The sequence below is a fragment of the Zalophus californianus genome, chromosome 5 (genome assembly GCF_009762305.2).
Source record: "Zalophus californianus isolate mZalCal1 chromosome 5, mZalCal1.pri.v2, whole genome shotgun sequence".
Taxonomy (NCBI): domain Eukaryota; kingdom Metazoa; phylum Chordata; class Mammalia; order Carnivora; family Otariidae; genus Zalophus; species Zalophus californianus.
Window position 1 is genome coordinate 61128451 of NC_045599.1, and position 26396 is coordinate 61154846.

Sequence of the window (26396 nt, forward strand, 5' to 3'; positions counted from 1 at the left end):
TTGGATAAAAGGTCACTGAGAGGGGCGCCTGGGTGGCGCAGTCAGTTAAGCGTCTGACTCCAGATTTCAGCTCAGGTCATGATCTCACAGTCATGGAATCCATCCCACGTTGGGCTTCTGCACTCGGCGTGGAGTCTGAGGGTGACTGAGAGGCTATCAGGGCTTTGGTGCTAAGATCGTTAGAGAACAATTGGTGGTCATCAGTGAGAAAATCTAAGAAGGTCAGGATGGAGAATGGGCCATGTGTTAGTCTTGTCAGGAAGGCCTTGAAGACATTAGCAAGGGTAGTTTGGATAAGCAGAAAGTAAATAGCATTTTTAAAAATTATACTTCATCAGCATGAGTTTGACTTTACCACTAAAAATTTAGCATAGGAAAAGCATTTTTACATTAAGTAGGTTATCGTGAAAAGGGAAAATTGGAATTACTCTTTTAAATGCAGTGTCTTTAAACTGAGTGGAAAATACAGGTGAATACTGTTGAGATTGCATGCTAGTTTTAAATTACCAGGTACCGTATTATTGCAATAAGCTTTCCATGAAAATATTAAACATTAATTTTTATATCCATTAAAAACTGAAGTTTCTCTCATGTTCCTTAGATTTTTACATTGTAATTTTAGAATAAACACAGCAACAGTGTACAGGATAACCCTAATTTATAGGGAAGCACAAAAGAGAACATAAGTTTAAATCCTCTCACTCCTTGCAACTTTTGCCACAAATGGTCAATCAGGCCTCTGTTACCTTTAAGTTTGGACATTCACATTGTTGTTTACTCTTGACTCATTTGGGTTGGGTTTGAGAAGGAGAAGAGATTGGAGAGAGGTTTAGGGACAGAGACTCAGAAGGCCTTGTAAACCATGCTAGGAATTTAGGGTTTTATTTTCCAGGCTTTAGGAAACCATTGTAAGTTTGTTTTGGTTTTTTTTAATTATAAATATTAACTTATTTATGTCTCGTAACCATCCCTGAGAAGTAGAAAAGCAGGCACTGTTATTGTCACTGTTTACAGATGGGGAAACTGAAACACAGCACACTGGGATTCGTACACTCAACCATCGTGTCCTGCTGCCTCTTGGATAAGATTCAGTCTGTATGTATATGCAGCAGTTGTCAGTGATTAAACTCAATAATTAGTAGTAAGATTAGAAAAAAAGTACATTTAAACTTTTAAAATCATTCATGCGATATCAACTGTTAACTGACATTGCAGGAAAAGCTGTTGTCTAGTTTGAGACACCTTCTTATTTTCTTTTATTATAGATCTCAAAAAAATTATTTTATTGTGGTAAGAATAGTTAACAGGAAATCTACCCTCTTAACAAATTTTTAAGTGTACAATGCATTTTTGTTGACTATAGGAACAGTGTTGGTGCAGCAGATCTCTAGCACTTACTCAAGTTGCATGATCGAAACTGTATGCCTGTTGATTAGCAATTCCCATTCTCTCCCCACCCCAAAATTAGCCCTTGGCAACCACCATTCTACTCTCTGTTTCTATGAGTTCATTTATTTTATTTTATCTTAAGATTTTTTTTTTTAAATTATTTGAGAAGAGAGCACGAGAAGGGGGAGAGTCAGAGGGAGAAGCAGACTCCCCGCCGAGCAGGGAGCCTGATGTGGGGCTCGATCCCAGGACCCTGGGATCATGACCTGAGCTGAAGGCAGACGCTTAACAACTGAGTCACCCAGGCGCCCCAAGTTTGTTTATTTTAGAGAACTCACATAAGTGGAGTCAGGCAGTATTTGTCTTTCTGTGACTGACTTGTTATACTTATTTCAATATGACTCAGTTGATTTTAAAATAGGAGTCTGCTGGTAAGGTGAAAAATAGAATAGCTGTTAGAGAAAGTGAAGATAGAAAAGTTAGGTTATTGGAATAACTCGGATCAAAGAACATAAATTAGTGAAATGTCAGTGGGTTTGAAAGGAGAGTACTAAGGACTGGATATTGTAGATTAAGAGGGCTAGAGGAATCCAAAGAGAACACCAAATTCTCATTTTTCATACTTACAGAGTAAAGGTACTGAATTAGTTTTCTGTGTTGTATAACAAATTGTCACAAATTCAGCAGCTAAAAGAAACAGCATATTATTTCAGAGTTTCTGTGGTTTATGAGTCCAGGCATGGCTTAGGTGGGTCCTGATCAGAGTTCTCATCTGGAGGCTGAACTCTGGGGATGGATCCACTTACAAGCTCATTCAGGTTGTTGGCAGAATCCATCACCTTGAGATAATAGGACTAAGCTCCCTGCTTCCTTGCTGGCTGTTGGCTAGGGACTGCTCTCAGCTCCTAGAGACCACTCACACAGATCCTTTTCACATGGTCCTCTCACGGTCCGGTAGCATGCTTCTTCAAAGCCAGCTAGGGAGAAAGTCTGTAGTGTCAAGTCTGTAGCAACACATGGTCTCACATAACATCAGATGATCTAGGGAGTAAAATCCCATCACTTTGGCTGTATTCCGTTGGTTGAAAGCAAGTCACAGGTCCCACCCACACTCAGGGGAGGTGGAATAGTACAAGGGGGTGAACACCAGAATGCAGAGTTCATTGGGGTCACTTTATTGTGTGTCTATCACACATACTTCCAGCCTTTTACAGCGTGTATGGTAAGGAGATCAGAGTGTACATTCTGGCATTAAACGGACCTGGGTTTGAATCCTGACTCCATGACTGACTAGCCTTTTGGTCACTAAACCTGTTCCCTCAGCTGCAAATTAGGATAAAGTTTTATCTCATGTGGTGTCAGGAATCAGTGAAATAATGCAGGTGTAACACTCAAGTGGGTGCCCAGAACACAGTAAAATGCTCTCTTTCTCGCGTGTGTTATCACATTTGAGCTTCAGCCACTATGGGGAATAACTAATTGAAAAGTTAAGTTTCAATTAAAGGATTTGCCCAAGTTAAATAAGTTGATACTGATATTCAGAATGTGAAACTTAGTCTAGTAGACTTTTTGCTATGCCAGTATGAGCATAAATGAACACATTCGTGAAAACCATGGGACTTGAGAAGAGGATGGGCCCATAGAGGCTTACTGTTCCAACCTCCCCATTGCACAGATGAGGAAACTAGGACCACACAGGAAAGTTACTTAACTTGGCTAAGATGACACGGTACTTAGTGGCCAAGCCAGGACTAGAGCGCTGGTCTCTTCCCTCAAGTTATTACTTTTCTACCATATTTAGCTACATTACATAATTTATAAATTGCATGACTTTTTAAAAGTTTTCACTCCATCTTCTAGGCCAGAACTTCCTTTTTCAATGTGACAGCTAATTTTTTAATGCCAAGAGATAGATATATAGAGAGTTCAAGTTCAAGGCCTAAGGCCTAAAATAAGAATTCACCTATTTCTAGTGACTAAAACTCAGCCTTTCTGAACATCTGTATTGTATAAAATGTGACTTCTTTAAATGTAAACTTAAATTACTGACTTTTATGTATACATTTATCTATAATTATTGACTCTATATTTTATTTTGAACTGATTCCTAAAGGTACCTCAATGATGATAATGAAATGGACATTTAAAAAGCATAGAATCTTGTTAGCAGCCACGTTAGGCCACTGTTGCCTAAAATGTCTTAATCCCTGGAGTTAGGAAAGAAGACATTATTTAATATTCTTCTATCATTCTCCATCCTTGTACCAGATGTTTTGCTAGGTGTTTGGAGGAAGAGAAAGGGTCACCAAATGACCAGTAATTCTCCCAACCCTGAGACAATAACTCTAAACATGTTGATAACCTTCAATATTTTTTTCTGCACAGGTAGTTTTTAATAAAAACAACATAACATTTTTTTTAAAAACTATGATTACAGAAGCAATGCCGGTCACAATAGGAGGGAACTCAAACAGTACAGGGGGCACACAATTGAAAACTGAAAGGCTCCCCCCAACCCCCCAGGCCCTCTGGCACCGGACCTTAGCCCTTTGCACTCAGAGCAGTCGCTCCGAGGGGTCCCACTTTTGTTCTGCTGGTAGTTAACCTACAACGTCTGTAAAATATTCCTCACTCTGATTTTAGATGGATTTACTTTAGACAGTAGCTGTTGAACTGGCTACAAATACAAAGAAATCATTTATCATTCCATGAGCTTGCCTAATTTTAAAACTGTTCTTACGTTTACCTTTCCAAAAGCTCTCATCTGTCCTGCTGTAATTATCTGGTTCTTTTTCATAGGCTAGTTTACAAATGGAAGGACCCAATAATCAGCATTTACGTTATTAGGATTTGTGTATATGTTACATCCACATTCACTTGAAAGCTTAAAAAATATGTAATTCTTAAGGTGTTAGACTGTCAGAGGGGCTCCTCCTAAGCATCCCAGTCTAAAATTCTCATTTCTTTCTAGCTTTTTTCACTTCTCTTATTCCCTGTATCTCGTGTTTTCTTCTCGAATGCTCTTTTCCCTTTTTGGTCTCTCTCTGTCTTTGAGCAGTTTATTCATGAGGACTCACGGTGGCAAATTTTCTGAGTTCTTGAAAGTCTAAAATAAGCTTTATTTTGTCCTCCTATCTGTTTTGCAAGTTTAAATGAATATAAACTCCCAGATTTTAAATGTAAAGGAATTGCTCCCTTATCTTCTAGTTTGGCATTGATTATAGATAAGCAGTTTGATGGCATCTTATTATTTTTTTTTTATGGCATCTTATTCTCATCTTTTTGTTAGGAATGTTTTTTTTCTCTCTCTGAAGTGTTGAGGAGTTTTAAAAAAATTTCTGTCATATCTAAAATTTTACCTGTATGTTTCTACGCGTAAGTCTTGTCTTAATACTCTTGTCATTTTGTGGAAGCTTTCCATTTGAAGATGCATGTCTTATTTCAGTGTAGCAGTAATTTCTTCTATGATACAACTGTCTGCCTTCTGCACTTCCTATTGGGTGGGCTTTAAACCCTCACGAACTGGCTGTGTTAAAATTATTTGTGTGTATTTTTCATTTCTTGATCTGTTTACTGGGCTCAGAGATTTCTTTGAATTTATCTTTCAGATTAAAATCTTGGTCCTCCACAGGATCTAATTTTAATCCCGCCTATACAGTGAATTTTTTCGGTCATCATATTTTTAATTTACAAGAGTTTTTGTTCTCCAGCTGTTCCTTTTTTTGGCAGGCTGTTTTATTTTAAGGCGGCAGTGTTCTTAATCTCTCTGAGGACACCAAATAGAGGTTTTGTTTGTTTTAATTCTGTTTAGTGAATTATATTTTTATTCATTTCCTCTGTGGTCGTTGTTTTGTTGGTTGTTCTCAGTTCTTCTCTTTCCTCCCGTCGGTGTTCCTCAGCTCTCCTCAGATTTTTCTTTAATTTTGGATGCTGTCCAAGTGTCTCAATGGAACACTACCTCAGGTGTTCTTAGCCCTGGCATGTGCTTCCTCAGCAGTCGGGCAGGCCTGTTGCCCTAGCAGGTCCCTCCGCTAAATCTAGACACTTTCTGGTGACCTAGTGTTTTCACATAAGGTATGTTGTGACCATTTTCCCATGTCATAAATTCAAACATGCTAGTTCTACTGGTTGCAGAGTTTTCCATCATAGTATTATTGCTCTCTCTTTTTTTTTAGGCATTTGATTTTTCCAGTTTTTCACTGGACAACATTAAGGAATATATTTATACATGCATTTTTCATACCTCTGCGATAATTTCCATAGTGTTAATTCCTAGAGTAAAATTTATGGGTTGTGAAAGACTTCTGACAGACATTACTAAATTGCATTTTGGGAGACTGTAACAACTCTCAGTCTCACATAAGAATACCCTTTTCCCTACACTCTCGACAGTGGTAGATGTCATCATTCTTTTTCATCTCTTTGCTAATTCATATATATAAAGCAGCATTTTATTCCTGTGTGAACTTGCATAATATATGAATATTTTCGTGAGTTTGTGTGTGTGTGAATTGATTCTTCCTGTCCTTTGCCTGTCTCTGTTGGAATGTTCACCATTTTGTTTTGCTTTATGAGAATATTTGTTTTAGGAATATTAACCCTTTTTTATAAATGTAGCAACTATTTGTGTCAGTTTGTGGTTTGCCTTTAACTTTTTCCTATGTGTTTTTTTGCTGTACACATGTTTTGGTGTGCTAAGTTTATAAAGCCACCCATCTGCCTATCCAGAGATTAAATTTCATTTATACCTCTTGGTATGTTTATGGTTTCTTTTTTTACATTAAGCTTTTAAATCCATATAATTTTATTTTGGAATATGGTTTGAGTAGGGGCACATCTGTTTTGTTTTGTTTTCAAGATAACCAACTAGCTGGCATGTTTTTTGTGGATTGATCATTCATCCTTTCCTCCCTTACTGATTAGAAATCTCTCCCTTGTCATATACTAAATGTTTTATATGTGTATGTGTGTATCTGCCTAAAAATATCTTCCCAAGAGCATCCTACAGTTCATGAAATTTCTAGCCAGGCCACTGTGTTACCCTACTATTTCTAGAAAACACTTAAGTATAATACTTAGACTATTGTATTAAAATCTTACTTAGTGCTTGCTTATTATTCTAATTCTTGAGAATCAAAGACCCTTCCCCCCCAACATTTGCCTTATCTCAGAGCACTTCGTTATCCGCTAAAGATTCATTCTTTTCGTCAGCTTGCAACCTGTAGGGAGTAAAAGCAACCATATTTAATGGGGGTCAAACATTACCATTCTAGAGAATTCAGAATGGTTTCAGAGATAGGAAAGTTTAACCTTTGTGGTGGGGAGAAATATTATTAAACACTGGAAATTGATATAAATAATAGTATTTGAACTTTAAGGAAGTAACCAGAATGCTCATAAGTTAACAACATTTCAGAAATTATGTTTTAAAGTTATTGATTTTAAAGTGGATAAAATTAAACACTTTCTATAAAACCTTAATAATCCCATCTATAGTAGAGTTATCCTAGATGGAGTTACATACAGTTTCTAAATGACACTGATTCCTGGAGCAGTTCTCCTAAGGGTCTATCAATCTGTGGGAAAAACAATGTACTCCATCTTCCCTGCCCAGTACAAGGCTCCAGTCCGGGGATGGTTAAGGCTGGATTTCACCATGAGTTTCTCCAAAAAGAAAAGGTACATTATGCTACTGTAGGTCACAGGTGAACTATTAGAGCAAAACTACATTGATGAAGGTATTTTGCTAAGAAAATAGTTAACCAGAATTCACAAAGCTGGTTAGCGGGTCGAAAACCTGAATTCTAAGTTTTGCTATTAACTGCATGACCTTGAGTGAGTATTGCTTAATGATTCTACCCCACACACACTTTTTTTTTTTTTCCAGAATCCTTTTGGACTAAATAGACATTTCCCCAAATATATTCTGTAGACCATTATTGCCACAAGGTGCTCTGGGAGTTTTAGGGGTCCACAGTTAAATGAGTTAGAGAAATGCTGTATAGTAGATCCTTCTCTAGAAAATACATACTGTGTAGTATAATATTAAAGGATCATGGAAATCTTACAGGAAAGAAACCCTTACATCTTTTGCACCCATTTCTTGACATCTCTTAAGAACTGTGTTCCATGAAGTCCACTTTAGGAACCTGTTTTAGGTGTCTGAGATTACTAAACATTTATGATCCTAGTAAAAATTTTAGCTTATATAAATAAATTATCTCAACATGATACTATAATTTGTCATACACTGTGGAATCTTCTTTAGGAAAGACTAGGGACAAAACCCTTTAATTCTATAATTTTCTAGTACTCATGGATTTTTTTAAACACAGAGAGGCAGTATTTTCCCTTGGGAATACCAAAACTTTGGAATGATTGCTCAGAAGGTAGGGTCAGGTTTCCCTACTTTTTGGAATCTCTGTCCAATCTCTCAGACTCCATCCACAATGTTTCTACAGGGTGCAGTTTGATGTTAGGCACTCTTTTATATCCAACACATGTTTATTTTTGTTTAATATGATTTCAGCTATTATTGGCATAAAGTATATAGACCCTCAGGGATCCTTTATTGTTCATAAAGTAATACTTGGCTTCCTAATAATGAAATTCAGAGGAAAAAAATCAAGGTGTCTTCATCTTATTTGTAGGATGGGTGCTGCAGATAATATATATAAAGGACAGAGTACCTTTATGGAAGAGCTGACTGACACAGCAGAAATAATAAGACAAGCAACATCCCAGTCCTTGGTTATCTTGGATGAATTGGGAAGAGGGACAAGCACCCATGATGGAATTGCCATTGCTTATGCTACACTCGAGCATTTTATTAGAGATGTGAGTATCTTGCGTACCTTTTTGTATGTGAATGATGCATAGTATACAGATTATTTTTCTGGCCTCAGCTTCTAAATGTTCAAAATTATCTTTAATTATTATAAGTGACCCTATACCTGCAATTGACCACTGAAACACTATACATTGAACTTAGATGGACTGGCCCTACGTCATGTCTGTAATTCTTTGAATTGTCTTCTTTGCTTTTGCTGAAGCCAAATAAGCCTGGTCAGTAGGATGAAGGCCTCTCTGGTAATATTTCCCCCCCAGAACTGTTTCTTATTTTCCTTGGCAAACTCTAAATCAAAAGCAGGGACACTCCCGACCCAACCTGCAACCAGTCCTTAAGGAAAGAACAGAAAGGAGATAGAGCCATTTTTAACCTATGAAATCCTTTTTTCAGCAGTATCCTACAGGACCTCGATAGTAGGCTTTTAATCTCATGTCTTTGTGTCTTTCTGTTTCACTCTTTTAATGCATATCTGTTTTTTCCAGATTGCAGTTCTGAGCATCTCCTTATGAAGTTTTGTTTGTGTTAAACACTTCATCCCTCCATCTCCATCAAACTCTCCCCTTTATTAATGCTCTCTCTCTTTGTTCATTCTGGTCTCTCCCCTTCTGACTCTCCTTCTTGGCACCTGCCCTGAACCTTGTTGGTTCTTTGGTTTTTCTTTCTGTATTTTGTTCTTCACTTTTTAAACTGTTCCCTTTGTGTCTTTCCTCCATTTTCATTTCTTTTTCTCTTCCTTACATAACCAATAAAAGCATATTTTTTTACTCCTATTTCTTTGCACAGCACAGGATGCAAAAATAACTCCCCTTTCCTTTAAACTTCTGTGGGCCTCAGTTTTGTGTTTGAACATTTAGTTAGATTACATAGTTAATGATGGCATGTTTTCTACTTTAAAATAAATACTTTTAATTTTTCTTTAAAAAAATTCTTTATTTGCAAAAAGATAGAGCTCAGGAATGTCTCTTTAATTATTGTAGAGACTGCATATCACAGGTTCAGTAAGTCCTGTCCCTGCCTCCGAAACACATTTTAAACATTGACATAAGAGCCTTCAGGAACGAATTACGACAGACTGAATTTGCCACCTCTGAGCTTGATTTCATTGTTCCTACTCTAGAGCTGCGTATCAGTTACTATGACTGCATAACAAATGACCCCAAGACTAAGTGGCTTAAAACAACAATAATCATCTGTTATATCTCTCATGGTGTCTGGAGTTAAGGAATTTGGGAGCACCTTAGCCGAGTGGTTTTGACTCAGGCTGTCTCCTGAGGTTGCAGTCAAGTTGTCAGCCAGAGCTGCCTTCATCTGAAGGCCTGACTGGGGCTGGAGGACCCTTTCCAATGTGGCTTACTCTCTGGGGCAAATCAGTGCTGGTGGTTGGCCAGGGCTCTTACTTCCATTCCCTGTGAACCTCTCCATAGAGCTGTTTGAATGTTGAGTGGCTTCTGGCTTCCCCCAGAAGAAGCATTCCAAGAGGCCAAATTATTTTCTGCATTTTATGACCTAGCTTCACAAGCCACACACTGTCACTACCATCATACTCTGTTGAGCACAACAGCCAGCCTTGGTTCATTATGGGAAGAGGCTGCTCAAGAGCACGAACATTGGGAGGTAAAGAACTTTGGGGCCATGCTGGAGGCTGACTGCCAAAAGCAGTTTGGCGATATTTTAAAGATTCCTCTAAGAACCCTCAGGAACAAATTATGACAGAATTAAATTTGTCACTTCTGTTCTCATTGCTTCTATAGCAGTTTTTTGATGTTTTAAATGTTAATGAAGAAAGTGTTATTTTTAGATAAAATTTATGTTAGAGGTAAGTCATTGAAGAAGATTCTTCAGGAGCAAAGAATCTCTACCCTTTTTATGGATGAAAATCTGTATTTTCATGGTGTCTTTTGATTGCTGGGATAGGGAAGAGAGAGCAGAGAGGAGGAATGGGGAGGCTCTGTGTTGCAGCTGCAAGCTGAAAATGGCCTTGGGGAGAGCAGTGTTGTGGCCCAAACCCTTAGGTCTTCTGGCAAGAAGTGCCTGTCAGCTCAGGGAAGGGGCATCCTGGAGACAGCTGGTCCAAAGATACTTCAGGGCAGATTCTAAGAGCAGCTCATCAAAGAAATCCTGCCTTAAGAGGTTTATTGTAATTGTTATACGAGAGAAGGCACATGTTCTGACTTTTAATGAGGTGAATGGCAGATGAAACAAAACTGAAGTTCTTTGGTTTAATTACCCTCTTCTGCTGATTTTTATCTTTTTTTTTTTAAGATTTATTTATTTGAGAAAGAGAATGTGCGAGTGGTGGGGGTGGGGGGCAGAGAGAGATTCCTCAAGCAGACTCCCCGCTGAGCATGGATCTCAAGGCAGGGCTTGATCCCAGGACCCTGAGATCATGACCTGAGCTGAAATCAAGAGTCAGCTGCTTAACTGACTGAGCCACCCAGGCATCCCTTCTGCTAATTTTTAGACCGAGATTTGATGTTAGCTTCTTTTAAGATTTAAGAAATAAGGGATTTCTAGAATACATAATAATGTGTGCTTTAAAATAATGCTTATTAAAGAATCCGTAAATGCATATTAATACTAACAAAATAAAAATAAATTTTAAAATGGTGGCAGTAGGGTGGGGAGAAAAGAAAGCTCTTCTTTATAGAATGCCAACTAATAAATACTGAGAGAATTTTTTTAAATCAGCATTTACTAGTCACCATATCATCAGGCAATGATGATCCATAGATGGCAAAACTTTGAGATGAAAGATTGTTGGAAAAAAGGATATTCACACAATCTCAAAAGTATTACTCCACAAGTTATTAATTACAAAGGAGATAGGTGTCAGTATAGTAGAGAAACCTGGGCACTCACTTAAACCAAATAAGCAAATTTAACATCCCCAATAATGGGCCAAATTGATAAAGTAAAATTTAAAAATAAAATAACGGGGGCGCCCGAGTGGCTCAGTCAGTTAAGCGTCTGCCTTTGGCTTGGGTCATGACCCTGGGGTCCTGGGATCAAGTCCCACATCAGGCTCCCTGCTCGACGGGGAGCCTACTTCTCCCTCTGCCTGCCACTCCCCCTGCTTGTGCTCACTCTCTCTCTCTCTTTCTCTCTGTCTCTGACAAATAAATAAAATCTTTAAAAATAAATAAATAAATATAAAAATAAAGTAACGTTTGTCATGTCTTACTGCTTTAGGTGAAATCCTTAACCCTGTTTGTCACCCATTATCCACCAGTTTGTGAATTAGAAAAAAGTTACTTACAACAGGTGGGAAACTATCACATGGGATTCTTGGTCAGTGAGGATGAAAGCAAAGAGGATCCAGGTATGAAGTACGCTTGCAGTAAGTACAACTAGACTGTGGTTGTTTTCACGTTTGATAACTCAGAATTCATGAATACATGAACTTACTGCTTATTAAAAATAAAAGCTGTGAATGTTGATTTTAAATGACATTTGTCTGACTTCATTTTCTCTAAGCTTAGGGTCAAGTAGAATTTACCTTTATCTTTGCCATCTCAGCACTTCTCTGGTCTTTCTTTACCTCATTTTTCTACAAGAAGAAGATGGGGTCGGGGGGGACATGTAGGTTTTACTCTCAGATCCATCCCAGGAAAGATGCCCTAACAGTCAAGTATATTAGTCATCTTTAAAAATGTCTGATGTATTTCCCCAAATATCATCCCCAGTATTCAATACTGGACATATGTTTTATCTTAACTTGACAAGGAAACTGAATGTCAGGTCAAGTGGCTTGCCCATGTGGGCCACCTGGGTGGGGGCTGAACTGAGCCTAGAATCATAGAATCTGCTTGCAGGTTCTGTCCCACTCTGCTAGAACTGGTATGTGGGATCTACACTATTTTTCCTAGCCTTCCCACACTGCACCACTGTCACAAGAATGAGACGTTTCGTGAAAAAGAACATCATTAGCCAACAGAAATAAATTCAAGTGCTGTAAGTAATATAGTCAATTTTAGTATAATTTTATTTTCCTGTTCAGTAGTAATTTTTTTAAGCTCCCAACCTGTGGGCCAGTGATGGTTTACACAGTTGGTGTGCTACAATGGAAAAATCCATTACCCAAGACACTCCAGAGTCCAAATTTTATTTTGGAAAAGTAATAAAGATGAACCTGAAAAAGAAATCAGGCGACTGGCCCAAATAAAACAAAGCCCTGGACCTGAGATAAATGTAATGTTAGGCAATCCTTGCCTTTCACCACCATGCAGTCTTGAAAAACACATCATAAATTTTCTCATGGAAGCAGTTTCATGTCTATTAATCTGCATCCAAAGTGACAGGAGGAGCTTATAAGCTAAAATCCAGTGGGATAAACAAGAGTTCACCAGCAGGGAAGCGTCAGTGATAAGCATTTACGTGAACTGACTACCAACCTGTAAGGGTTCTGGCATTTTATCTTATTGATTGAAATTTATATTCATGAACATAATTTTAAACAGTAAATGATGTGAAAAGGCTCATGCTAACAGGCCGGAGACCCCTGCTTCTTTCCCTTCCCTCCATGACTCCTCCCCATCCAGTCCCAAGGCAGCTACTTTCAACTGTTTCATTGCTTTCTTCTGTATCTCTCAATAAGACGCTTATCTGCCCATCTCTTGGTTCATTGTCTTGACACATTACTGTCGGGCTTCTCATTGAGCTGGATGGGAGTCTTCAGCTTTCCTGCTTTAACCTCCCAGTGTACTCATTCCAGGTTCTTTCTGCCTCATTCCTCATCATAGTTTTCACTGTTACTGCCAGTAACTCTTGCTTAATCATGAGCCAGGTATGAGGACAAGTGCATTTTCTTTCTTTCACAACTTTTTTGTTTTTTGTGTTTTTGAAAGCAGTAATTGCCTTGTTTCATTCCATTCTTTTATTTGAGTCTGTATCTGACTCTCCCTGTACCCTCCAGCAGCTTTGTAAAACACCTCTCTAGACATGTTTCCACGTGATTGAACTGCTGGTTCCACTTCTTCTTGGAATCGTTCCTCCTGGAGCCCTTTGTCCTGCGTGTCGGCGCTGGTTGCTCCCTAGGCCTGCTGCACACAGCTGTTGTCCCGACACCTGCCTTCACCATCAGCCTAAGAATTCCCTCATCCTGCCTTCTGTGCATTTGATTGCAGGTGACTGGACCCTGGGATTCATAGGAGTGCCAACAGTGAGAATGGGAATAATCTCACATTACAGGGACCTCAGAGGAAGAGTGGGCTTCAGCTCTGTCTCCCTGTCTTCCTGCATCATCAGGCTAGTGACAGGGTGGCTGCAGCTTTTTCTTGCATCAGAGCCAGAATTGACAGTGTCCCAAGGGACCAGCATTTCCTGGACTCTTTCTCTGGAGCCCAGATGCTCACTAGCATCTCATCATTGTCCCCTCTCCTTTTCAGAATTGAATCACATGCTCACTCTTAAGCCAATTGCCAGAAGTGACAGTGACAGGGATGACTTTGATCAGCCTAGGTTAATCAGGATCCACTTTCGTAGCTTGGTATGAGGACATTATCTCCTCAGTTAAATGGTCAGGGAGTTAATTCCATATAAAATCAGGGTTTTCTTAGGGTTGGAAAAGATTTTGGATAGGCTACTAATAATATCAACTAAAGGAGTTAAAAGTTTTGAGATTTTGCAGGAATGAAAACGTCTCCAATATACCTTCATACTTGATTTATAATTTCACTACGGCTAGAATTTTAGGTCGAAAATAATTTTCACTCAGAATTCTGAAGCATCAGTGCATTGTCTGCTTACTTCTAGTGTTGTTCCAGCAACATCTGTGTCGCATCCATTACCTCTAACCTAACTCCTCTGCTGTCTGAATTAGAGGCCACCGCATAGGTCATCAGTCAAGGGCCCCAAAGACCTTTTGGGTGGCTTTTAAGATACTCTGTTATTTCTCATGGCAAGGTAGATAAAGCAGCGGACTAGCAGTAAGAAACATGTACTTTAGTCTATTCCAGTCTATAAAATCTTGGACAAGTTACCTAACCTCATCCACCTCTAAAAATGTTATGAATCAGTCCCAAAAGTGACTTCAGAGACTATTTCATCAGCACATATTTCTTTAATAACTGCCTACAGAAGTTTGGCTTTCAAACAAATTTTGCTAAGTTCCCCTGTAACAAGCAGAAACATGAATTATTACTTTCTCTGATTCTAAGCAGTGTCAGATTAATTTTCCAGTAATACCCATCTAGGAAATGGTTACAGCTTATAAGTAAAGTCCTCACCAAGAGCTTTTATTTACCATCTTCTCTCCTATCTGGCTCTGTCTGCCGCCACATTTCCATCACACACCCACTCACACTCTCTCCCTTTCTCCCCTCTGAGAGGGGTGAAGGACAGTCCTGATGTAGAACATAACTCTAAAAACTCCCTAACGTGAGGGGGCGCCTGAGTGGCTCAGTCAGTTGAGCGTCTGACTCTTGGTTTCAGCTCAGGTCACGATCTCATGGGTGGTGGGATCAAGCCCCATGTCAGGCTCTGCGCTCAGTGGTGAGTCTGCTTGAGATTCTTTCTCTTCCTCTGCCTGTCCCCCTGCTCGTGCTCACACTCTCTCTCTCTCAAATAAATAAATAAATCTTAAAAAAAAAAAACAACACCATAATGTGATTATGGAAGAATAGTCATTTACCTCGATGCCGTAAGAACTACCATAATTACATGTATGATATGATCTCACTGATATGAGGAATTCTTAATCTTAGGAAACAAACTGAGGGGTTGCTGGAGTGGTGGGGGGTGGGAGGGATGGGGTGGCTGGGTGATAGACATTGGGGAGGGTATGTGCTATGGTGAGCGCTGTGAATTGTGTAAGACTGTTGAATCACAGACGTGTACCTCTGAAACAAATAATACATTATATGTTCAAAAAAAGAAGATAGCAGGAAGGGAAAAATGAAGGGGGGGAAATCGGAGGGGGAGACGAACCATGAGAGACTAGGGACTCTGAGAAACAAACTGAGGGTTCTAGAGGGGAGGGGGGTGGGGGGATGGGTTAACCTGGTGATGGGTACTAAAGAGGGCACGTACTGAATGGAGCGCTGGGTGTTATATGCAAACAATGAATCATGGAACATTACATCAAAAAAATTAATTTAAAAAAAGAACTACCATAATTAGTACTACAGTGGAGACTAGGATATGATGACAAATTGAGCAATTGTTCGTACTGAGGTATGTTAAGTTGTTCATAGCAATATAATATATAGCTATAAAATATATAGATATATTTTATAACATATATAAGAAGCATTTTATAGCTATGCATATGTATACATACTGTATTATATATATATATATATATATATAAACAAACAAAAAAAAGCCACCAGAAAAACGAATTTTAACTAAGGGGGTTTTGTGGTGTTAGAGGGCTTCCAGAAAAGGATAGAGGGAAGGATGGATGGATGGATGGATGGATGACAAACGGACAGACGGATGAATGAAGTATTTTTTAGAAAGACCAGTATAGAGGCTAGATCATAGAAGAGAGGCTGGATGTAGGTACATCAGTTAGAATCAAGCCAGGTGAAGTGATAAAAGACTGGTTTTTTGTCTTAAGAATGAGAAGAGTTTGCCCTTTTGATTGCCTACTGCTGTTCACTTCACTTTTGGTCATGTGAGCATCAGAGAGTAATAAAAAATTACCCAAGTTAGCAGGTACTGCATTCTCCACTTCTTTCATGGTCTCCTTCCACCCACCTCCTCACCTGTTCTTTATGTTCCTGGAGTTTTATTTGGAGGCAAAGGGATTGTTAGTGCTTTTTTTGTTGTTTTTTTAAATTTTATGTTTTGTTAATCACCATACATTATGTCATTAGTTTTTGATGTAGTGTTCCGTGATTCATTGTTTGCGTATAACACCCAGTGCTCCATGCAGTACGTGCCCTCTTAACACCCATCACCAGGCTAACCCATCCCCCCACCCCCCTCCCCTCTAGAACCCTCAGTTTGTTTCTCAGAGTCCATAGTCTCTCATGGGTCGTCTCGTCTCTCCCTCCAATTCCGCCTCCTTCATTTTTCCCTTCCTACTATCTTCTTCTTTTTTTTTTTTTTAAACATATAATGTATTATTTGTTTAAATATAAACAAATAATTATATAACAGACCAGAGGTACAGGTCTGTTATTCAACAGTCAGACACAATTCACAGTGCTCACCATAGCACATACCCTCCCCAATGTCTATCACCCAGCCACCCCATCCCTCCCACTCCAGCAACCCTCAGTTTGTTTTCTGAGATTAAGAATTCCTCATATCATGAGATCATATGATACATGTCTTTCTCTAGTTGACTTATTTCGTTCAGCATAATACCCTCCAGTTCCATCCACGTCGTTGCAAATGGCAAGATTTCATTCCTTTTGATGGCTGCATAATATTCGATTGTGTATATATACCACATCTTCTTTATCCATTCATCTGTCGATGGACATCTTGGCTCTTTCCATAGTTTGGCTGTTGTGGACATTGTTGCTATAAACATTGGGGTGCACATACCCCTTCGGATCACTACATTTGTATCTTCGAGGTAAATACCCAGTAGTGCAAGTGCAATTGCAATTGTCATTTGCAAATATCTTCTCCCATTCTGTCGGTTGTCTTTTGGCTTTGTTGACTGTTTCTTTTGCTGTGCAAAAGCTTTTCTCTGATGAAGCCCCAGTAGTTCATTTTTGCCCTTGCTTCCCTTGCCTCTGGCGATGTTTAGGAAGAAGTTGCTGCAGCTGAGGTTGAAGAGGTTGCTGCCTGTGTTCTCCTCTAGGATTTTTTTTCCCTGAATCATGTTTATTTTACCCCAGTTTAGACACTTAAAATTGTCACTGTCATCCTAGTGGTATTTTTTTTTTAATTTTATTATGTTATGTTAATCACCATACATTACATCATTAGTTTTTGATGTAGTGTTCCATGATTCCTTGTTTGCGTATAATGCCCAGTGCTTCATTCAATACGTGCCCTCTTTATTTTTTATTATTTTTTATTATGTTATGTTAATCACCATACATTACATCATTAGTTTTTGATGTAGTGTTCCATGATTCATTGTTTGCGCATAACACCCAGTGTTCCGTGCAGAATGTGCCCTCCTTAATACCCACCATCAGGCCAACCCATCCCCCCACCCCCTCCCCTCTAGAACCCTAAGTTTGTTTTTCAGAGTCCATAGTCTCTCATGGGTCGTCTCCCCCTCCGATTCCCCCGCTTCATTTCCCCTCCTGCTATCATCTTCTATTTTTTTTTAACATATAATGTATTATTGCTTTCAGAGGTACAGGTCTGTGATTCAACAGTCTTACACAATTCACAGCTCTCACCATAGTACATACCCTCCCTCCCTGCCTATCACCCAGCCACTCCATCCCTCCCACCCCCCACCACTCCAGCAACCCTCAGTTTGTTTTCTGAGATTAAGAATTCCTCATATCAGTGAGATCATATGATACATGTCTTTCTCTGATTGACTTATTTCGCTCAGCATAATACCCTCCAGTTCCATCCATATGGTTGCAAATGGCAAGATTTCATTCCTTTTGACAGCTGCATAATATTCCTGTGTGTGTGTGTGTGTGTGTGTGTGTGTGTGTGTGTGTGTGTGTGTGTGTGTGTACCACATCTTCTTTATCCATTCATCTGTTGATGGACATCTTGGCTCTTTACACAATTTGGCTATTGTGGACATTGCTGCTATAAACATTGGGGTGCATGTACCCCTTCAGATCACTACATTTGTATCTTTGGGGTGAATACCCAGGAGTGCAATTGCTGGATCATAGGGTAGCTCTATTTTCAACTTTTTGAGGAACCTCCATACTGTTTTCCAGAGTGGCTGCACCAGCTTGCATTCCCACCAACAGTGTAGGAGGGTTCCACTTTCTCCGCATCTCTGCCAACATCTGTCGTTTCCTGACTTGTTAATTTTAGCCATTCTGACTGGTGTGAGGGATATCTCACTGAGGTTTTGATCTGGATTTCCCTGATGCCAAGTGATGCTGAGCACTTTTTCATGTGTCTGTTGGCCATTTGGATGTCTTCTTTGGAAAAATGTCTGTTCATGTCTTCTGCCCATTTCTCGATTGGATCATTTGTTCTTTGGGTGTTGAGTTTAACAAGTTCTTTATAAATTTTGGATACTAGCCTTTTATCTGATATGTCATTTGCAGATATCTTCTCCCATTCTTTAGGTTGTCTTTCGGTTTTGTGGACTGTTTCTTTTGCTGTGCAAAAGCTTTTTATCTTGATGAAGTCCCAATAGTTCATTTTTGCCCTTGCTTCCCTTGCCTCTGGTAATGTTTCTAGGAAGAAGTTGCTGCGGCTCAGGTCGAAGAGGTTGCTGCCTGTGTTCTCCTTTAGGATTTTGATGGCCTCCTGTCTCGCATTTAGGTCTTTCAACCATTTTGAGTCTATTTTTGTGTGCAGTATAAGGATATTGTCCAAGTTTCATTCTTCTGCATGTGGCTGTTCAATTTTCCCAACACTATTTGTTGAAGAGACTGTCTTTTTTCCATTGGATATTCTTTCCTGCTTTGTCAAAGATTAGTTGACCATAGAGTTGAGGATCCATTTCTGGGCTCTCTATTCTCTTCCATTGATCTATGTGTCTTTGTGTGTGTTGTAAGGAAATGGTCCAGTTTCATTCTTCTGCATGTGGCTGTCCAATTTTCCCAACACCATTTGTTGAAGAGACTATCTTTTTTCCATTGGACATTCTTTCCTGCTTTGTCGAAGATTAGTTGACCATAGAGTTGAGGGTCCATTTCTGGGCTCTCTGTTCTGTTCCATTGATCTATGTGTCTGTTTTTGTGCCAGTACCATACTGTCTCGATGATGACAGCTTTGTAATAGAGCTTGAAGTCCAGAGTTGTGATGCCACCAGCTTTGCTTTTCTTTTTCAACATTCCTCTGGCTATTCAGGGTCTTTTCTGGTTCCATACAAATTTTAGGATTATTTGTTCCATTTCTTTGAAGAAAGTGGATGGTATTTTGATAGGGGTTGCATTAAATGTATAGATTGCTCTAGGTAGCATTGGACATCTTCACAATATTTGTTCTTCCAATCCATGAGCATGGAACGTTTTTCCATTTCTTTGTGTCTTCCTCAGTTTCTTTCATGAGTATTTTATAGTTTTCTGAGTACAGATTCTTTGCCTCTTTGGTTAGATTTATTCCTAGATATATCATGGTTTTTGGTGCGATTGTAAATGGGATCGACTCCTTAATTTCTCTTTCTTCTGTCTTGGTGGTGGTATATAGGAATGCCACTGATTTCTGTGCATTGATTTTATATCCTGCCACTTTACTGAATTCCCGTATGAGTTCTAGCAGTTTTGGGGTGGAGTCTTTTGGGTTTTCCACATAAAGTATCATACCATCTGCAAAGTGTGAGAGTTTGACTTCTTTGCCAATTCGGATGCCTTTTATTTCTTTTTGTTGTCTGATTGCTGTGGCTAGGACTTCTAATACTATGTTGAAGAGCAGTGGTGATAGTGGACATCCCTGCCGCATTCCTGACCTTAGGGGGAAAGCTCTCAGTTTTTCCCCATTGAGAATGATATTCGCTGTGGGTTTTTCATAGATCGCTTTTATGATATTGAGATAGGTACCGTCTATCCCTATACTCTGGAGAGTTTTGATCAAGAAAGGATGCTGTACTTTGTCAAATGCTTTTTCTGCATCTGTTGAGAGGATCATATGGTTCTTGTACTTTCTTTTATTAATGTATTTTATCACATTGATTGATTTGCGGATGTTGAACCAACCTTGAGCCCAGGGATAAATCCCACTTGGTCGTCGTGAATAATCCTTTTAATGTACTGTTGGATCCTATTGGCTAGTATTTTGGTGAGAATTTTTGCGGTATTGTTACTGCTTTTAATGTGAGTTTTAGTCTGTATTCCTGAGAGTGGCAGCATTCTTTCCCCTTCCCATGTCCATCACCCAGCCTTAGAAAGATGTTATTTGTTGCTGAATTCTTAGAAGAGGTTAAAGAAAATTCCATTATCCTTTTTCTCGGTTATGCTTTTTCGTTTTTAGCTGATAAAAGAATAAAGCATACACATTTATCAAGTGACATAATGTATGAGAAAAAGCTCTTGATAAACTTATAATACGTTTATTGGGATCTCAGAAATTATTAAAAATCTGGTTCATTTTGGGCATTTTTGCAACTCAGTGTAATTAGATTGAGTTTCATAATAAAAGCTGCAGAATCCTGAGGTGCTTTAGATTTATCAAAGATTAAACAGTATGCAGCTTTGTCTTCCTATTATTGTGCTTCATTATAACCCATATCTTTGGAAGTTTTTAGTTCATGTATGTATATTTGTATGGTAGTCTGGGTTCCCCAGGAAGCAGAGTCTGAGATTTTTTGCCAGGCGTTGACTGAGAGTGCTGTCATGATCAACACTTGAGGACAGGCCTGGGTAGGATGGGGCTGTGTTGTGGTCATAAGGCTTCAGCCAGCCCTACAGAGAGCTCTGAGATGTGCTTGGTCTTTCAGAGTTACCTCAACTTGGCGTGAGGGAGCCTGGCCTTTATACCCTTTATTAGTTAGCTGTTGTTGCATAATAGATTACCCCCAAACGTAACTTAAAACAACAAACATTTATCATCTTATCATCTCTCTGGGTCAGGAATCTGGGGGCAGCTTAGATGGCCACTTTTACCTCAGGGTTTCTCCCAAGGCTACAGTAAAGGTTGGCTAGGTCAGTTGTCACTTCATGGTTTCACTGGGGGAATTTACTTCCCAGACCTCTTACATGGTTGCTGGCAAGCTTTAGAATGTCTACTTCCAAGTTCACTCATGTGGCTGTTAGCCAGAGACATCAGTTTCTTTCCATGTGGGCTTCCTCATAGGGCAGGCCACAATATGGCAACTGGCTTCCTTCAGAGCAAGTAAGCAAAATGAAAGTGCCCAGGACAGAAGCCACAGTATTTTGTAATCTAATCTCAGAAGTGACCACACATCATTTTTGCCATATTTTATTTGTTAGAAGCAAGTCACTGTGTCCTGCCCACACTCAGGGCCAGAGAATGACACAAGGGCATGAACATCAGTAGGCAGGGATCTTTGTTGGCCATCTTAGAAGCTGCCTACCAACTCCCATAGCAACTGGTCACGGTGCAGCCTGCCGAAGACAGGACATGACCTCAGATGAAGCAGTTCTCTTCTTAAGCTGAGGTGACTCCTGAAGAGGGGATACAGCTGAGGATTGTGGATAGACAGCCTTCCTGACAGCTAAGGCAATAAACCCTTTAGGCCTAAATGGGAGCTAGGTGGAACTGAACAGCATCCACGTGAATATATGTAACCCTTAGTTAACCCAGTATATTTAATAAACCAGAATTTCTCAATCTTGTTATTTAAACTGTGCAACATGTTATATTTCCTTAAGCATTTTTTGCTGTTGTTTTGGTTTTAGCATTCTTAGAAACACCTCTTATGTGTGTTACTTTACAGAGTATATTACATACAAGACTGTTCAGTGAGTACATTCACTGAAATAACACTTTTTTAGTCTGATTTTACAGGAAAAATTATATTGTACTGTGTATCAGAATCATTCCCTTTCTGATAATAGCAGTTCAGTTGAAATTTTTTAGCAAGCAGCATAAAACAAATCTTTACCTTGCACCGAGTCATTTTTAAAAACTTGTAGCTGGGGGCGTGTGACTCTTGATCTCAGGATTGTAAGTTTGAACCCCACGCTGGGTGTAGAGATTACTTAAAAACAAAATCTTAAAAAAAAAAAAAAACCCTTTTAGGTGAGCTACAAGATCCTAAATGCAAGAGAATTTTCAAAACAGTATTTTCCCTTTTCCTAGATAATGTACAATTGATAAATGGAACTAAGAGGTGATTAGGAACAACATGTTTCTTTTTCAGATTGTAAATTTTAATTGCGTGAAGTTGTAAGAATTTATGTCTTATTTAATCTTCTACTTTGAACTTTCAGGCATGATTTCCTTTATCTCCTCTTTTTTATTTATTTATTTTTTAATTTTTTTTAATTTTATAGGTGAAGAACAAGAACCTGATTTTGTCACTTTTCTTTATCAAATAACCAGAGGAATTGCAGCAAGGAGTTATGGACTAAATGTGGCTAAACTAGCAGATGTTCCTGGAGAAATTTTAAAGAAAGCAGCTAGCAAGTCAAAAGAGTTAGAAGGATTAGTAAATACGAAGAGGTCAGAACGATTGTGTTGCATTTTTTGGTTGATAATGAAACCTTCCAAGTTGTCCAAGGAAGAGGAGTGTCCTGTAAATGAATGTCAGATTTACCTTTAAGCATTTCTTCAAATATTCTGAAACATGTAATTAAAATGAAAACAGATCTTTGAAAAGCTCATGTGAATTCAGTCCGCCTTCTCTACTCAGATCTTTATCTGTTAAGTTGCTAAATTGGTTTTTCAGTCATTTTTCTAAAGAACTAAGTTAACTCCTTACTGTGTGCCAACACATTATTTGCTTAAAGCATTCAGTTATATAACAAATTACTAAAAGAAACCATGACATTTAAAACCTTTAGAGTACTTCCTTTATTCATATATGCATTCAGAAAATAAGAATTCTGTCAGGACATGAATGAAAATAATAGTATTATATAACTATGTAATTGTGGTCAGTATCCCCCTGTCACTTCTTTTGCGGATTGTTTGTGACAAATGTTTCATTCTAAACTACCTGCGGGGCACCTGGGTAGATCAGTTGGTTGGGCATCCGATTCTTGATCTCAGCTCAGGGTCATGAATTCAAGCCCCATGTTGGGCTCCACACTGGGCATGGAGTCTACTTAAAAAAAATAAAAATAACAGCTTTATTGGGGTACCTGTGTGGCACAGTAAGTTAAACGTCCGACTCTTGGTGTCGGCTCAGATCATGATCTCAGGGTTGTAAGATTGAGCCCCCTCCCTGTTGGGCTCCACACTCAGTGAAGAGTCTACTTAAAGACTCTCTCTTCCTCTCCCTCTGCCCCTCCCCCCCACTCTCTTGCTCTTTCTCTCAGAGATGAATAAATAAATCTTTAAACTGCCTTCTCTCTGTCACTTAGAATGCTTACATGAATGCATTCTATCTTTTACCCTTGATATCAAGCCAGTATGTAGTCAGTATATTAACTAATATTAATATATATCTGAGGTATACTTTGGAAGAAAGATATTCCTAGAAAAATACCATATTAAAAAATAATAAATTACAGCCTCTTTTCCCCCAAATACAAGATTATATGATAAAAGGACATAAGCTCCTCATCCATCTCTTGCCCCACTCCTGCACTACCTGGAAAGTCTGATATGCCTGGGGCAAGACATTACCACCTTGGTTGATAACCATGTGACCACGAGGGAACAGATTGTTAGTCAAATAGAAAATCTTGGCTGGGGGCACTTGGGTGGCTCAGTGGTTAAGCGTCTGCCTTCGGCTCAGGAAAATCTTGGCTGGTCAGCATACTACAAGAAAAATTTTAGTCCTGGAAATCATTACCAAATTTAAATACTGAAATAGCAATACCTAATATTAGTTAAACAATTACCAACTTGTATACTGAAGTACAGTTGTGTAACCAACTTCATTTCTTCTCTCTTGTGGTTCTGCCTTGCCACAATACTTTGCAGTGGTAAATGGTGGTTGACCAGGTCCAAAGTGCTGGAATACAATAAATGGCATGACAGGTAGTGTCCTCTATTGGCATTCTCTTTTGGATCATTTCTACAATGCCAAATTAGAAAAGTAATTATTTATTATGAGAGTCCAAAGATAAGCCCTTAGTTCTCTGCAAAGTCCAAAGACAAACTTAAATCCTCTTTTGTTATCTTATTATTTTTCTTCTTCCCTAGAGAAACTAGAATAAAACTTAATTACAAAGGGATATATATATATGTGAGATGGCAATAAAATATGGTAGTTTATAATTATTGCTGCTATATAGCTTATATAATAGCAAGAGCAATAAAATTCACAGGTTATAATATTTTAACTCTTCCAACTACTGTGTGACATTTTGAAATCTATAATCTTGACAAGACAGAATTGTCAAAAGAGGTTGCATTGGGTAGAATCTGATCATTTATTAGGACACTATATTCATTATTTTTACCTTTTTACTGAAAGTGCTATCACATCAGTTCCATTGGTGAGATCAAAGAAACCAAAGGGAACCCTGTACACTTATGGGTTTGTGGTAACAGCTAGTATTTCTTGAATGCCTGCTGTGCACAGAAACAAGTCTGTGCAGTCATTTGCAGCAACCTAGATAGGTGCCCAGTTACTATTCTTACTGCTTTACGTGTATTAACTCAATCTGTATGACAGCCTTGTGAGATATAGGGACTGGTGTTCTGCCCATATCGTAATTGGGGAAAATGAGGCCAAGCGAGGGCTGGAAATCGACCAGGAAGTCAGGGTCCCATAACTAGTCAGTGGTGGAACAGTAACTGGAATTCACCCTGGCTCCAGACCCTAAACACTTAACTGGTTGGTCTTTGATGGAAAGAATATGTTTATGTTGTGTTGGCATTCTGCTCTTTCATTAGCTAGCTGTACTATATTAAATCAGCTTTACTTTTCATCCTGTGAGCACACACAGCCTCTGGCCTGAGTTAGACGGGAACAAGCGGGGTTCTCCCCTCCTTGGAGGTAGTAGTGGCAATCAGCAGCCTCAGTCCTTGATTATAACAGCGTCACCCGAAGGCTGACGCTGGTACAATTTCCTAACCACAGAGCCCTGCCTGGTATTCTAATGTTATAGACCTTTTTTTTTTTTTCTTTAAGATTTATTTATTAGAGAAAGAGCGCGCAAGCAGGAGGGGCAGAGGGAGAGAGAATCTCAAGCAGACTCTGCACCTAGCATGGAGCCCAACATGGGACTCGATCTCACAACCCTGAGATCATGACCCAAGTGGAAACCAAGAGTCAGATACTTAACCAACTGCACCACCCAGGCGCCCCTGTCATAGATCTTTTCTAGCTTTCAGCGAAATGTATTGTGCCCCAACAATTTCATTTATAAAATAAATTGTATTTTATTTTCTCTCCAGGAAAAGGCTAAAGTGTTTTGCAAAGTTATGGATGATAAATGACGCAAAAGACCTACAGAAATGGAAAGACGAGTTTGAAATGGAAGAAATTCCAGGCTTCTCTTCTTGATTAAAATGAAGACTACATTTTTGGACAAAACATGGAGAATTAAAAATACCATCTGTACCAAACATCTCTCCAGTAACAGCCTATCTTTGTGTGATGTGAGCATAAAATCAGAACTATGGTATATTCCATTGGAAACAGGCCTTTTGTGTAGAAAGTCTATTCCACGTTCTTGTCATCCTAACTTATAAAAGTATAAACAGTTTTGAATATTAAGTCTTCTGTTATATAGTTAGAAAACTTCATGAATAGTAAGATTCACATAAAATCTGATCTCCTAAATGAAGCCTAACATAAACTTTTAGAGAATGATAGAAAAATTTAATTCATATTTTTATTTGTTCCAGTTCAGATTAATTTGCAACTGGGTGAGATGTCTAGCAGAAATATACCTTTTCATTTGAACTAATTTTATAATGCCACCAGTTTATTCACTATGAGTGTAAGAATTTTTGATGAGAAATAGAAAAAGATATCAAGCTTTTAGAAAGTAGAGCACGGAAGGAATAAGATCATATGAAATTTGAAAAGTTAAATACTCTCACAGTTTTAAGCAATTTAAAAATTATTGGATGAAATTATTTGTCATTCACTCAGGTAATAAACATTTAATGAATACTTGCTTGTATACTGAAGTACAGTTGTGTAACCAACTTCATTTCTTCTCTCTTGTGGTTCTGCCTTGCCACTATACTTTGCAGTGGTAAATCGTGGTTGACCAGGTCCAAAGTGCTGGAATACAATAAATGGCATGACAGTAAATAATGGCAGTAAATAATGATTTTTTTCGTTGTTGAATTTTGGGTTTTTCAACTATCTTGGCAGTTGCTACTTTTTAGGTTTAATTATGGAACCAAGGTTGCTGCTCCTAGCAAATACACAGAACTGAATTTTGGATCTTTCTGTTAGTCAGTGTAGAAAATGTATGATCTCCCCGGTATCGAAGTATGTAGCTTTGTTGATAGTTAACAGCACTCGCTCCCTGCATGTTTAGGTAGACATGTGTTCATCTGTGTCCCT

At 38.8% G+C, this 26396-nt stretch overlaps 1 protein-coding gene across 1 annotated transcript in view; it reads left to right on the forward strand.

The window, feature by feature from the left end:
- The window catches only part of MSH3 (mutS homolog 3), a 190470-nt gene extending 164332 nt beyond the window's left edge, over positions 1-26138 (forward strand). The window contains 4 exon segments of the mRNA XM_027606118.2: positions 8040-8226; positions 11429-11558; positions 22252-22420; positions 25271-26138. Of these exon segments, the coding sequence (XP_027461919.2) occupies positions 8040-8226; positions 11429-11558; positions 22252-22420; positions 25271-25379 (595 nt within the window). The 3' untranslated portion in view covers positions 25380-26138.
- Positions 26139-26396: the final 258 nt, after the last annotated feature.